This window comes from Trachinotus anak, unplaced genomic scaffold, assembly GCF_046630095.1.
Source record: "Trachinotus anak isolate AG129_WGS33_773 ecotype Australia unplaced genomic scaffold, CSIRO_AGI_Tana_v1 ptg000007l, whole genome shotgun sequence".
In the NCBI taxonomy this organism is placed as follows: domain Eukaryota; kingdom Metazoa; phylum Chordata; class Actinopteri; order Carangiformes; family Carangidae; genus Trachinotus; species Trachinotus anak.
In genome coordinates, this window is record NW_027273858.1 from 12,346,253 (window position 1) to 12,357,536 (window position 11,284).

At 40.1% G+C, this 11,284-nt stretch overlaps 1 protein-coding gene across 4 annotated transcripts; it reads right to left on the reverse strand.

Annotated features, from left to right (window-relative positions):
* Window positions 1-34: 34 nt before the first annotated feature.
* Window positions 35-10,568, reverse strand: washc2c (WASH complex subunit 2C). 4 transcript variants are annotated; one of them, XM_071480611.1, is made up of 31 exons: window positions 10,428-10,568; window positions 9,343-9,486; window positions 8,984-9,148; window positions 8,804-8,872; window positions 8,465-8,635; window positions 8,252-8,345; window positions 8,090-8,151; window positions 7,950-8,006; window positions 7,760-7,858; window positions 7,548-7,632; window positions 7,274-7,333; window positions 7,029-7,153; window positions 6,847-6,928; window positions 6,713-6,757; window positions 6,420-6,623; window positions 6,163-6,317; window positions 5,912-6,022; window positions 5,330-5,422; window positions 5,141-5,242; window positions 4,932-5,039; window positions 4,663-4,838; window positions 4,361-4,487; window positions 3,690-4,118; window positions 3,455-3,583; window positions 3,229-3,330; window positions 2,998-3,072; window positions 2,688-2,747; window positions 1,948-2,175; window positions 1,150-1,857; window positions 876-1,047; window positions 35-738 (listed from the first exon to the last, which is right to left on the reverse strand). In XM_071480611.1, exons 2-31 carry the CDS (start codon window positions 9,484-9,486, stop codon window positions 593-595), a joined length of 4,383 nt encoding a protein of 1,460 aa, XP_071336712.1. In that variant the 5' UTR covers window positions 10,428-10,568; the 3' UTR covers window positions 35-592. The 4 variants fall into 4 exon arrangements, with proteins under 4 accessions (XP_071336712.1, XP_071336711.1, XP_071336710.1 ...); XM_071480610.1 differs by having other exon boundaries at window positions 7,029-7,150; window positions 8,465-8,638; XM_071480609.1 differs by having other exon boundaries at window positions 8,465-8,638.
* Between the last annotated feature and the right edge of the window lie 716 nt (window positions 10,569-11,284).

Below are 11,284 nucleotides of genomic sequence, written 5' to 3' on the forward strand. Positions count from 1 at the left end.
AAGTTAAATCAGAAATAATCACACACATTTCAAATAGCATAAAATATGGTTCTTTTTAGTTATTAAAAATGAATTTCCTTTTTCATCACAGCCAAAGTTAAGAAATGGATGAATTTCTTATTAATAAAAACATTGTCAAAATGTCTAAGACACTAAGTAAACATGATGATTACTCATAACCGTGATATGGCACAAACCCAAAGACATGGAATCTCAACATGGCAAAGCCAAAGGATAAACATCTTCAAAACAAACAAAACAATTTACTGTTAATTTCTGCAGGCTTTGAGGCTAAGCATATGGTATGCTTATAAAGTGCTATCATGTATAATAAAGATTAACAGTATATAATAACTGTTACATAATATGATCTGATGCTGAGATGATTTTGGAAATGCTGTCAGAAGATGACTGGAACCATTTTCATTTGAGTCTTTATCTGCCAAAAATAAGCCACAGTATTTATATGAATTTATATGAATAAATACTCTATCAACAGTGTATTGATCTCCAATCTTTCAGCAATCCAAATGACAAAATAATTAATCCACATTCCACAAGGGTACAAATCTGGCTACACAGAAACAACAGCTCAGTTCCCACCAAGAGCATTAAGTGGATCATCAAATATGTTGCTTGAATCTGCTGCTGCACTTGTCTCCTGGGATGGTGGTGTCTTCTTTGATTTATTGGCAGCCTTTGCAACTGGTTTTACTGTGCTTGGTGAGAAGATGTCATCTTTAAAGAACAGAAAAATGGGCACAATACTTGGTTAAATATGCAAGTTTTACACAAGATAGACCACAGAACAGACAGTAGCAAAACTGAATGCTGAATAAAACATGAATGCATCCATGCATTTTATTGTTGCTTACCCATATCATCATCAAATATTGACTTGGCCTCTCCCTTTGTCTTGGATTTCTGTTTTGGTTTTAAAGTGTCTGTCAGGTCAGCAAAAATGTCAATGTCGTCATCGAACAAACTGGCATCAATGCTCTTTTCTTTGTGCTTCTTGTGAACTTTAGGCACAGCGGCTACTTCATCCTGAGAACACAGACACAGCCAATAAGAAAAGAAATGGAATACATTTTTATGATGGCACAGACAAACCTTGACTGAATTACCATCAATGTAAAACAAAGGTACCTGGAAGATGTCCTGCTTTGAAAAACTACTGCTGTTCTTGATTTCTTTACTACTAGTGGATGAGGGAGTGGAACTGTTGCTCACTCCAAAGATGTCCTCATCATCATCATCATCTTCCAAAAATGACGAGGCCTTGGCTTTCTTGGTAGTTGACCTTGGCTTAACCTTTTGGAAAAGGTCATCAGTGTTGTCGTCAAAAATGGATGGGAATGTGCTTTTGTCTTTGTCTTTCTTCAGTCCTACCCCACTACTGGCCTCAGGTTGTGTAGTCTTGGTACTTTGTATGGTAGGGGGTGTGTTAGTGACTGAAGTGGTTTCAAACAGACTGTCAGAGCCAAAAAGGTCATCCTCATCAGAAGACGGCAGCACCTTGGTACTTAGGCTGTCCTTACTAGAGTCTTTCTTTCCGGTGTTTGTAGATACTGGCAATGTCAGTATAGATGGTCTGGGGGAGAATTCAGAGAGTGGTGGTTGAGAGGGTGAGGAGGCGGGCAAGGCTGTGGGAACGGCTGAGTTAGGCAGCGTCAGACTGGCAGGCATCTGGCTGGATTTGTTTGGTAGGGGTAAGACTGAACCAGACAGACTGGGGTTGGGCCCAGGAACGTCTTCACCAATGGTTGCTTCTCTATTCTCTACAGATCTTTGGGCAGCGTGCTGCCTTGCAGCTCTGGACTGGGGTCTCCGATGTGCAGAACCTTTGGCACGACTCTGCACAACACATCAGAAAACCAAGCAATGAAAAAGCAACAAAAATAATTCAAGATAACAAATATTACACTCTATGAATCAAAAACCCACCTTGTGTGCGCTCTGCAGTGCTGTAACCTGGACTGGGGTGTCGAAGCTCACTCCTCCCTCACTGTCGTTCTGGGCTCCTACAGGAGTTGTGGCAGGGCTAGGGCTCAGGCTGGAGCTAGACACCCCAGAGGAGGAACTAGGACCAATGCCAGGAAGTACACTTACGGCCCCTGGCATACTGGGAGCAGCACCAGGGAGCAACTTAGCTGGGTTGATCATCAGGTTGGCCTGAGTGTAAAATGAACAGATGCAGCAGCAGAAACATTTATCAAGACGAAAAGAAACACCATGGATCCTGAGCACTGACCCAGAGACACAGACTTTGTGATTAAAATATCCTACATTTGTACATTTCTATGTCTCAAAACTACACTTTTCAACTACTCTCTATTCACAAGGTTTTTCAGTGTGGTTGCAAGCAGCAGATCAGAGGAAAATGAAAAACCAGAACTGTGGATGGAATGAGGCAAGAGAAAGATGCATGACTGCCATCTAGTAAAATTGAAAGAGAGGGCGAGCAAAGTCTTCAAGTTTAGCAAAATTGAAACAGAGAATTATCTTCATTTTTATAGTCATGCTGCTTTGTCGTAGCCAAGTTTTTAAGTTGGAATATGAAAAGGAAGAAACCTTCAAAGACAGAAAATGTTCCCATGTGGGATTAGGAAAGTATTTTATCAGGAGTAATCAGAGTTAAATGTCAGGAATGAAGACTTTTGATTTAATAAAAACAAAAAAATTACTTGAAGTTTCCCAATCCTTGATGAGGACTCTTTAGGTTTTACAGGGCTTGGTGCAGGTTTCTGTGTGGTCAGATTAAAGCAGGGTCAGAACTTTAGCCAATAAAAGGCTTTTATTGAGTTCATCTACAAATATTAGCATCTTTGAATAGGCAGTAAATTACGAGGTAGATGTGTCATCAGAAATATATTAAAAAAAGAGCTGATACAAAGCAAAAATCTCATGACCACACAGCTATGTGTGCTCAAGACCTCAAAAAACAACGTAGTTCATGATATTACTGAAGACAGAACATGCTTCAAGTAGACTCACCTGAATCTCTGTCACAGATTCTGGACTTGTTAGCAGTGATTTGTCAGGAGGTTTGCTGGGCTTCTCTGCTACTTTCTGTGAATGAAAATGAAAGAGGAAAAACAAAAGAGAGCTAAAGTTTCTCCTGCTGATCTAAAATAATCTCTTTACACACCTGAATCTTTTTCCAACATAATAGCTGGGAAGCAGGAATCTGCCTTATTCTAATTACTAAAATGATCAAATTGCTACCGGAGGAGGAGCTTTTGGCTTGGTGGAGCTGAAGAGGTCATCCTCATCGTCATCTGCAAACAGACTTAGTGCTGCTGGCTTCACTGAGCTGAGCTTGGAGCTCTAAAAAGTAAACACAGTTGGGTATTCTTACCATCTAGTGATGATGCCATGCAGTTGAGTAAAATGTACCTCTTGTAGAGAGAAAGGAATTAGATGAATAGATAAGACTATTTAATATACTGACTGCAGCTTTCCCTGAGGTGGCAAAGAGGTCAACATCTGGGTCATTGTCCTTCTGCTGTGTCTGACTGAACAGCAGCTCCTCGTCCTGGAACACACCTGTGCTCTTTGCCTGTGGTCGCTCCTCTGTAGGCTGTAAAAACAAAAAAATACAGACATGTATGTTTACATGTACTGCAGGAGATGCAACTAAATTAATTCTTCACACTATTCTTGGGTTTACTGTAGACCATACAAACCTTTAACGTATTTCTGCTTGTGGGTTTACTGGGTGTAAATATAGGATCATTCCAATCTGATTCGTCTTCCTCCTCATCTTCAAACAGACTAACAGTTTTTGTTTTAACTTTCTCTTCCTTCTCCTCCTTCTTAACATTTGGTGGCGGGCTGTCCTTAGAGAGGAAGCTGTCATCATTGTCATTTTCATTCAACGGGTTCTTTGTCTGCTTGTTGTCAAGAACATTAATGCCTCCAAAGAGACTGACGGCTCCAGCAGGCTTCTTTTTACTTTCACTATTCTCTGGCAATGCTGATGGTGGAAGTGTCTCAGGGGTCTTTGCAGCTGGCTTCTCCTGCTGTGAAGGCTTGTCCTCAGAGGCTGTCTTAGAAACTGTAACCCCCTCTGATTTCTGTGATTGGGGGGACGACTGAGAGGCTACAGCAGATGTCTGAAGAATACAAGTAGTAAAATAATTTAATCTCAGAGTGGGAGGTAATGCAAATAAATGGTGTAAAAAAATGAACTATAACAGAGTCACTGTTGCATGACAAACTCATGGAGTCAACAGGATTTTTTAATTTTGTTTTTTCTGTTTAACTGAAGGAATTAAACTCTCCTCTATGCAAGCTTCAAAACCATGATTGTTTTCTATGACAAATGTGAATTATAAAAATTAGTCAGTGCACTCACTTTAGCAGCTGGGGCTGCAGTGTTTGTGTGGACAGTTGGTTTGATGCCAAAGAGGGATCCTTTATTTTCATCATCATCATCACCCTCATCTTCAAACAAGAGTGCCACTCTCTGAGGCTTCTTCTGACTATATGACAAGAGACAGAACAGGAGGATAGATAACAATTATGGGCAATACAATACACACTGTGTACTTTATTCAACAAATTACAATGACAGTGATTTAAAATAATTTTAACCGTGGTGATATTTTTGCACAGTTTCCAACATAAGAATGAAAAAAAAAAAATTACTAAAAATACCTTGACTCTTTTGTTGGAGCAAAGAGATCTTCATCCTCCTCATCATCTTCAAAGAGGCTACTCTTTTGGGTTGTTTTGGCACTGGGGAGACTGGAGGGGGCGCTGGCACTGGGCTTCATCCCTCCTGTCTTGGCATCTGGCTTTGTTGCACTACTTTTGGAACTTATCCACTGGTCCTGTCATTGAGGAAAATAATCTATCATATAGCACAATCAATGAGATACTGGCAAACTGCAGAAAAATATTGGGGTTTTTTTTTATTGCCATACCTCATCATCACTGAAGAGGGAGCTGGACACAGTCTTACTTGGCTGTGGTGTGGAGGCTTTAGCTTGATTAGGTTTTGGTTTAGATTTAGCTGCAGATGCAAACAGATCCTACAAGACAAAGAACCAGATTATTGTAATGTACACTACAAAAAAACAAGCCTAACCTAATTCAGTTTTGTTCACGTGTGAAATGTTAATAAGTTTTCTACCTCTTCTTCCTCATCATCGAATAAGGAAACCGGGGCCGTGCTGGCTTTGCTCTGGCTTGTAAGTTCAGGTTTAGACTGACTCTTAGGAATGGTTGGAAATACCTGTAGAAGGAAAATACATATATAGTGTAACTGAAATTTACATTATCATTGCTATTACTTTTTTCCAGTAAACTTTGAAAGCCTTACTTGTGTATCTTCATCATCAGAGAAGAGGCCTCTGGTCTCAGGTTTTTGAGCCTGCTTGACGGCAGCTTTCCCAACATCTGATGCAGGCCCATTCTGCAATACATAAAATTAAGATTTATTGAAAATGAAATTTAATATAAACAGTTACTAAATTCTAACTTGAAGTTCTAATACCAGTGCAGCAGTGAACTGTGTCAACAGGAGTAAAGGCCAGCAGTTTACTCCACACTAAATCAAATTTGGCCTTTTCTCAGACAGCACTCAAATATGAGCAAACATCAATACACTGACTGCATCTAGGTCTGTTCATTTAACGGCATCCATGCCTGACACAGAGTTATATTAAAACTGGTATAACTCTTTAGATAAAAACTGAAAATACACTGGCCAGCAACCAGTTGGTGGTGTATTGGTAGACAGTGCAAAACTTCTGACAATTTAAGATAGATAGCCTGCACACACTGCAAATTACAGAAGCCCAATGGAGTCCTATTTGGTCAAAGAACCTTCAATTTGGCAAGTAAAAACACACCAAATTTGATTTTGTCAGGAGCATATTGTTAAACAATGATCTATTCAGACCTCCTCAGATTTCTCAGACTCCTCGCTGGTAGACGGCTGACGTTTTTTCAGGCCCTCACTAAGCAAGCTTTTAGTCCCAGGACCAAACATAGAGATGGCACCAGCTGGCATCTAAACATGAGAATGAATCAGTATAGGGACTCTTCTACATGTCACAAAACAGATATGCAGAAATAACAAACTAAATATGTAAGTCATACAACTGTTAATACTGTGAGCAATCAGTGAGACACACATATGTTGATCTTTACCTTCCTCTCGGGTGGTTTAGCCTGCTCTTCGACAACCTCCTTCTTGCTCTGAGCTGGAGTTGGCGTGCTGTACTTATCACTGAATATGTCACCATCCTCGTCATCTTCATCAAAGAGGTCAATAGCCTTCTTGGGTTTGGGTTTCTCCTTTCCAGCTGAAAAAGTCAGAAAAACAGCAAAGACACAGCGGTTTGAGGGTGAGGATCCCACCTGAATGTGAACTGCAGCACTGAACCTGCCCATTCCCACACCCTTACCAGGGTCAGATTTTTTCAGACTTTTACTACTGAAGAAGTCATCATCCTCCTCATCATCGTCAAACAGCCCACCTCCTCCTCCTCCACCAACAGCACCCCCTGTAGGAACTGGTTTGGAAGCAGCACTGGTCTCGGGAACTGGAGTTCCATTTTCCTTGCTCCGCACTGAATCAGAGTCATTCCCTGAACTGAACAGGCTGTTATCTGTTGGGAGAAAGCGATTAGATTCGTATGAAGATGATGAAGCAGATAAAAAGGTGATATGTTGCTGTCGTACAAGGGACTGAAACTACCTGGGAATATTGATACGGCACCTGTCGGAATCTTCTTTCCTGATTCTTCGATGGAAAAGAAAAGTTATGAGACAATCTGCTAGTCCACTTTCTTCAGTATGACTGTACACATCTTATCTATATTGCTGTTTTACCTGTAGTTTGAACTGTGCTTTTATTCAGCACTTTTTTCTCTTCAGACACAGGAGGTTTTGGTGCCTCAGAGAAGAGATCACCCTGAATGGCATAGCATAATACAGCACAAATAAAAATCAAGCCAAAGTGTGGAATTACAGTGAATTAACGGGAGCACTGAAAGTCATGCAGTTTGATGTACCTCATCATCATCGTCAAACAGGCCTTTCCCTCCACTGAAGAGGCCACTTCTGCCTCCAAATGGGGAGAAGTCGTCGTCATCCATCTTGGGTGGCTTAAACATGTCATCACTGTCGTCTTCAACTGCTGTTACAATATACACAAAGTACTGAGCAGCGTGCAGGGAAAAATGTGCATACTATGGAGATAACTAATGCAAGGTAAAGCCAATGTTTGAATAGCGCTGATGATGACTGAAGGTCCTACCCTGTGACTTTGAAGGCTTTGCTTCTTTTCTGCTTTTACTTTTCTTCTTAGATGTCAATGCTTCCAAGAAATGACATGGTAAAAAGAAAATATCCATAAGCATGCACATGCAATGATGGCACTCATCCTTGAAATGCTTACATTGTAAATCTCAAATATAAACATCGGAGCTTTGACTTTTCCTGAAATTAAATATGAGTGTGAGGGGGAAAAAAAAAATCAAAGTGAGATGATATGAAAAACCAAGAGTTGCTTGACAGTGACAGGGACTTACATGCACGATCTCCCTCCGGTTTGTTAACTGGTTCACCTTTGATCCGGGCTGCCAGCTCATCAGCAAACGACGATGGGCCGGTGTTCTGAATGTGACATAAAACAACCAGATTTTTTTCCACCTGAGACAGCAACAATGTTTTCTGATTGAAATTACAAATAAACCACTGAGAAGCAAATTCCTAAACTACAACAAAGTTATAACAGGCATACCTTTGTGTCATCATCATCATCCTTGTCTGATTCTCCAAATATGTCAGAGTCCTCATCCTCCTCCTCATCATCATCATCATAACTCAACATAGATGACTTCTAGGGAGCATGAAAGGAGACTTCAAAATGATGAATTTGTTCAGTTTAAATGTTTACTTTGATGCGCTGACCAAACAGACATCGAGCTTACCGTCTTAATATTATTAAGACCTTCATCCTCCTCCTGATTATAATCTTCATCAGAATGCTGTTAAAGGAAGATGTAAGATGTAAGATGCAAGATTAAAAACCTTGAGAAATACAGTGAGAGCACGTGAAAAAGGATCTTACAACTGCATCTTTGCCATCTTCACTCTCAATCACACTGTCTCTGTCGCTGTCAACTGACATTTCTGTAAAGAAATTAGACACAATGAGGAAAATAAACAGTACATTGTGTGAGTGCAGATGGGCAATGTACAGCGCCTGAAGATGCTGCAGTTAGTACACTACCATCACTTGAGAGGTCACCAAGTCCAACATCATCTTGTTCCATGAAGGCCTGGGAACCAATCAGATATGGAAGTGGCCTGTCCACATAAAGATCCTAAAAGACAAGGCAAAAACAGACACACAGATAAAAGTACATTAATGTAAAGATGCAGCACATGCATTTCTGAGGTAATTGCAGTAATCCTTCATGCTGTTACAAACTCAAGAGCATACCTTGGGCTCTAGGATGGCCTCCACTCTGTCAGTTACCTCCTCGTCTTCTGAGTCAGAGTTTCCTGCTTTGATGTCCAGATGCTCAAAGGCCGACTCCAGTACTCTCAGACCATAATTCACAGCTTCCTGCATCTTCGGGATCAACTCTGCCTCTTTCTGCTCTCGAGTCTTCTCCTTAAGGGAAAACATAAATGACAGTCACAGGGCAATAAAAGAGAAGTGGGTGCTGTGGCCAGATTAACCTGGAAATAATAGTACTGAAATGCATTATTCAGTGTTATATTGGTCGGCATCTGTGTCTTCTAAATGTTAAGAGCAGGAAGAATAAATTCTATATACCTGCTCAGGCTGCTTCTCCAAAGCATCAACCTTTGTTATAGTTTCTTCCACCTCTTCATCATACACTCTCTGCAACACCACACAAACAAGACGATATTTTTGTTACCAGAGAAGTTCAAGATGTCCTTTAGTTTCTAATAAAACCAAATTATGATCAAACGTTTCAAATATATACATTACATTTTCTATAAACTGTGTATTGGAGAGCATGAGAAAGTCATTAAAGACAGAATGCAAGCAGCTGTCTGTGGCCTTGGTGTCACGGATCAGACTGTCCAACTGCTTTTCAATCTCATGTGTCTTTGACAGCATTCTCTGGGAGAAGTCTTGGAGGAACAGGAAGAGCTGTGACAAAAGACAAAAAAAAAAAACAAACACTTATTGAGACAGCAATGGTTACAGGGTTACTTCTTTTGCACCAAAGCAGAAGACATTTCACAATCCCTTCAACTACTCTTGATTTCAAAAGCATTTCTGCAGCATCTCTCTCATCAATTGTTTTCTTGGCCTGAAAGATGGGGAAGATGTTTCTGACTTACTCCTGAGTCAGCCGCCAAAGACCAATTGGCACTGTTCTGTCGCATTTCTTCAAGAGTCCAGGGTCTCTCCCAAATCTGAGCATCTTTCTCTAAGTCTTCACTCCGGCTTGGGCCATTTGGCATTCCCTCCGGCAACCCACTCATCTGAAATCAGATCACTTGTTGTTAATGGCATTAATAATTCAGAATGGCTTTTAAGCACCTGTCATTAATAATGATGTAATAATATAGCCCACATATTTGCTTTAATTTGTATATTTGTACTAGTTTCTGTTTAAGCTAAATAGTGGAGAGACTGTTTGAATATAAAAGCCTGTTGAGGACATTTAGGTAACCTTATATGGACACACTAAACTCTCTTCTGCAATTTTATACTGTTATTGCCAAGCCCAAACCATAAACTGCAGTGATTATATCTCCTTTAAACAAGCCATGAAGATTCTCCAGAAACCTAAGTTAGTCTGTGTAAGGACTGTGCATTTCTCCATAGAATCAAGGACATCAACAAGGCCAGTTAAATAATACGTGATGCCTCCCACCAAGGAACAACCAGTAAAAACTACTGCCCTCTGGGCAAAGGTTTAAAACTCTGTAAAATAAACCAGGCAGATCATTGAACCATCTTCATCATCATTCAACGTCAACAGACCAACTGATGACACAATAAATACAAGTTTGATCCAGTGATTTCCTTCCCATAGGGACACTGTCTGTGTGTAGACAGTGAGTTTTGGGTTTAGGTTTCCAGAGCCGCTGAAATACAACAAATACAATCAATTTTAACTTGTAACATTATCTTACCTTTAACTAATGCAGTTTCAGTGCTACACTTGCGATACAAGCTAGGTTTGATTTTCGTAATAACGTTACAAATTTGAGGAAGACAACTTGTTATGTGCTGATAAAGTTTCCTACATGTTATTTCCTTCTTTCACATCCAAATAGACTTGCTTCTGCAAGAGAAAGCGGGGACTGTTTGACTAGCAGCTAGCTCAACTTAGCTAGCCACAACTAACGTTAGCTTCAGCTGTTCCAAGTAACACAGAGTAAAATATCTACCCAAATCTAAGTGCTCTCATGCTTACCTTGAATATCTCTGGTCAACTGCTGTCCACGGCGGTCAAGGGTGGTCAGAAACGACGTAAAAAATAAGATCGATTATGCTAAATTTGGCCTTTCCCTCATTGGTCTTCTGACAGGTCAGCCATGTTCTGTCTGCAGACAGTCACCTGACTACTGTTGCCTGGCAACCCAGTGAAAGTGGGGCGGAGAGCGGAACAAACTAACAACCAAGACAAGAGGAAGAAGCTCACAGCTCAGTAGGTCACCCGTAGATAACCCGTCTCTGCCAGTGGGATAAATAATAAAGTTGAGTTTAACACGTATTATTCTCATATATGCCTATCTGGGCCTAACGAAGACACATTTTATTTATCTTGATTCATTCAAAGTCAGCCATTTTAACATTTGAGTTCTTCAAGTGCTTTGGCTATGTCCAGTTATTTATTGTTCTTTCACTCCCTCAGCACCATATGGCACTTGAATGTCTTCCAAATTAAATTAAATTAAACTAAATTAATATGCTGCTAACATGGATGGATGATGAGAGGTTATTTTTGCATCTTTTCCTTGTTTTGGGTCTTTGTGTAGCAGTTTTGCAACTTTTTGTTGTCGTTTTGTGTTTGCAGTCTTGCACCTCTGTGGATTTACGCCTGTCATTGTATTGTTTATTATTGTTTTTCTCTTTGTGGTCATTTTGCTTCTCTTTGAAGTCATGTTGTATTTTTTTGTGGTTGTATGCACTACCTAATATTTGTCGAAAAAGTAATTGAATGTAGGAAAATCTTAAAAGCTACTGACTGCACAATTTCATCACTGCAAACTGAACTAATTATGTGGCATTATTTGGACATGTTTTTAGCTTCGTGGACTTTCCAAGTGT

Coding starts and splice junctions, on each gene's coding strand:
- washc2c (XM_071480609.1), bottom strand. CDS start 9,486: ATGAGTGGGTTGCCGGAGGGAATGCCAAATGGCCCAAGCCGGAGTGAA. Junction 7,859..7,949: donor GTCTTAATAATATTAAGACG/GTAAGCTCGATG, acceptor CATGCTCCCTAG/AAGTCATCTATGTTGAGTTA. Junction 3,331..3,454: donor CCACCTCAGGGAAAGCTGCA/GTCAGTATATTA, acceptor TTTACTTTTTAG/AGCTCCAAGCTCAGCTCAGT.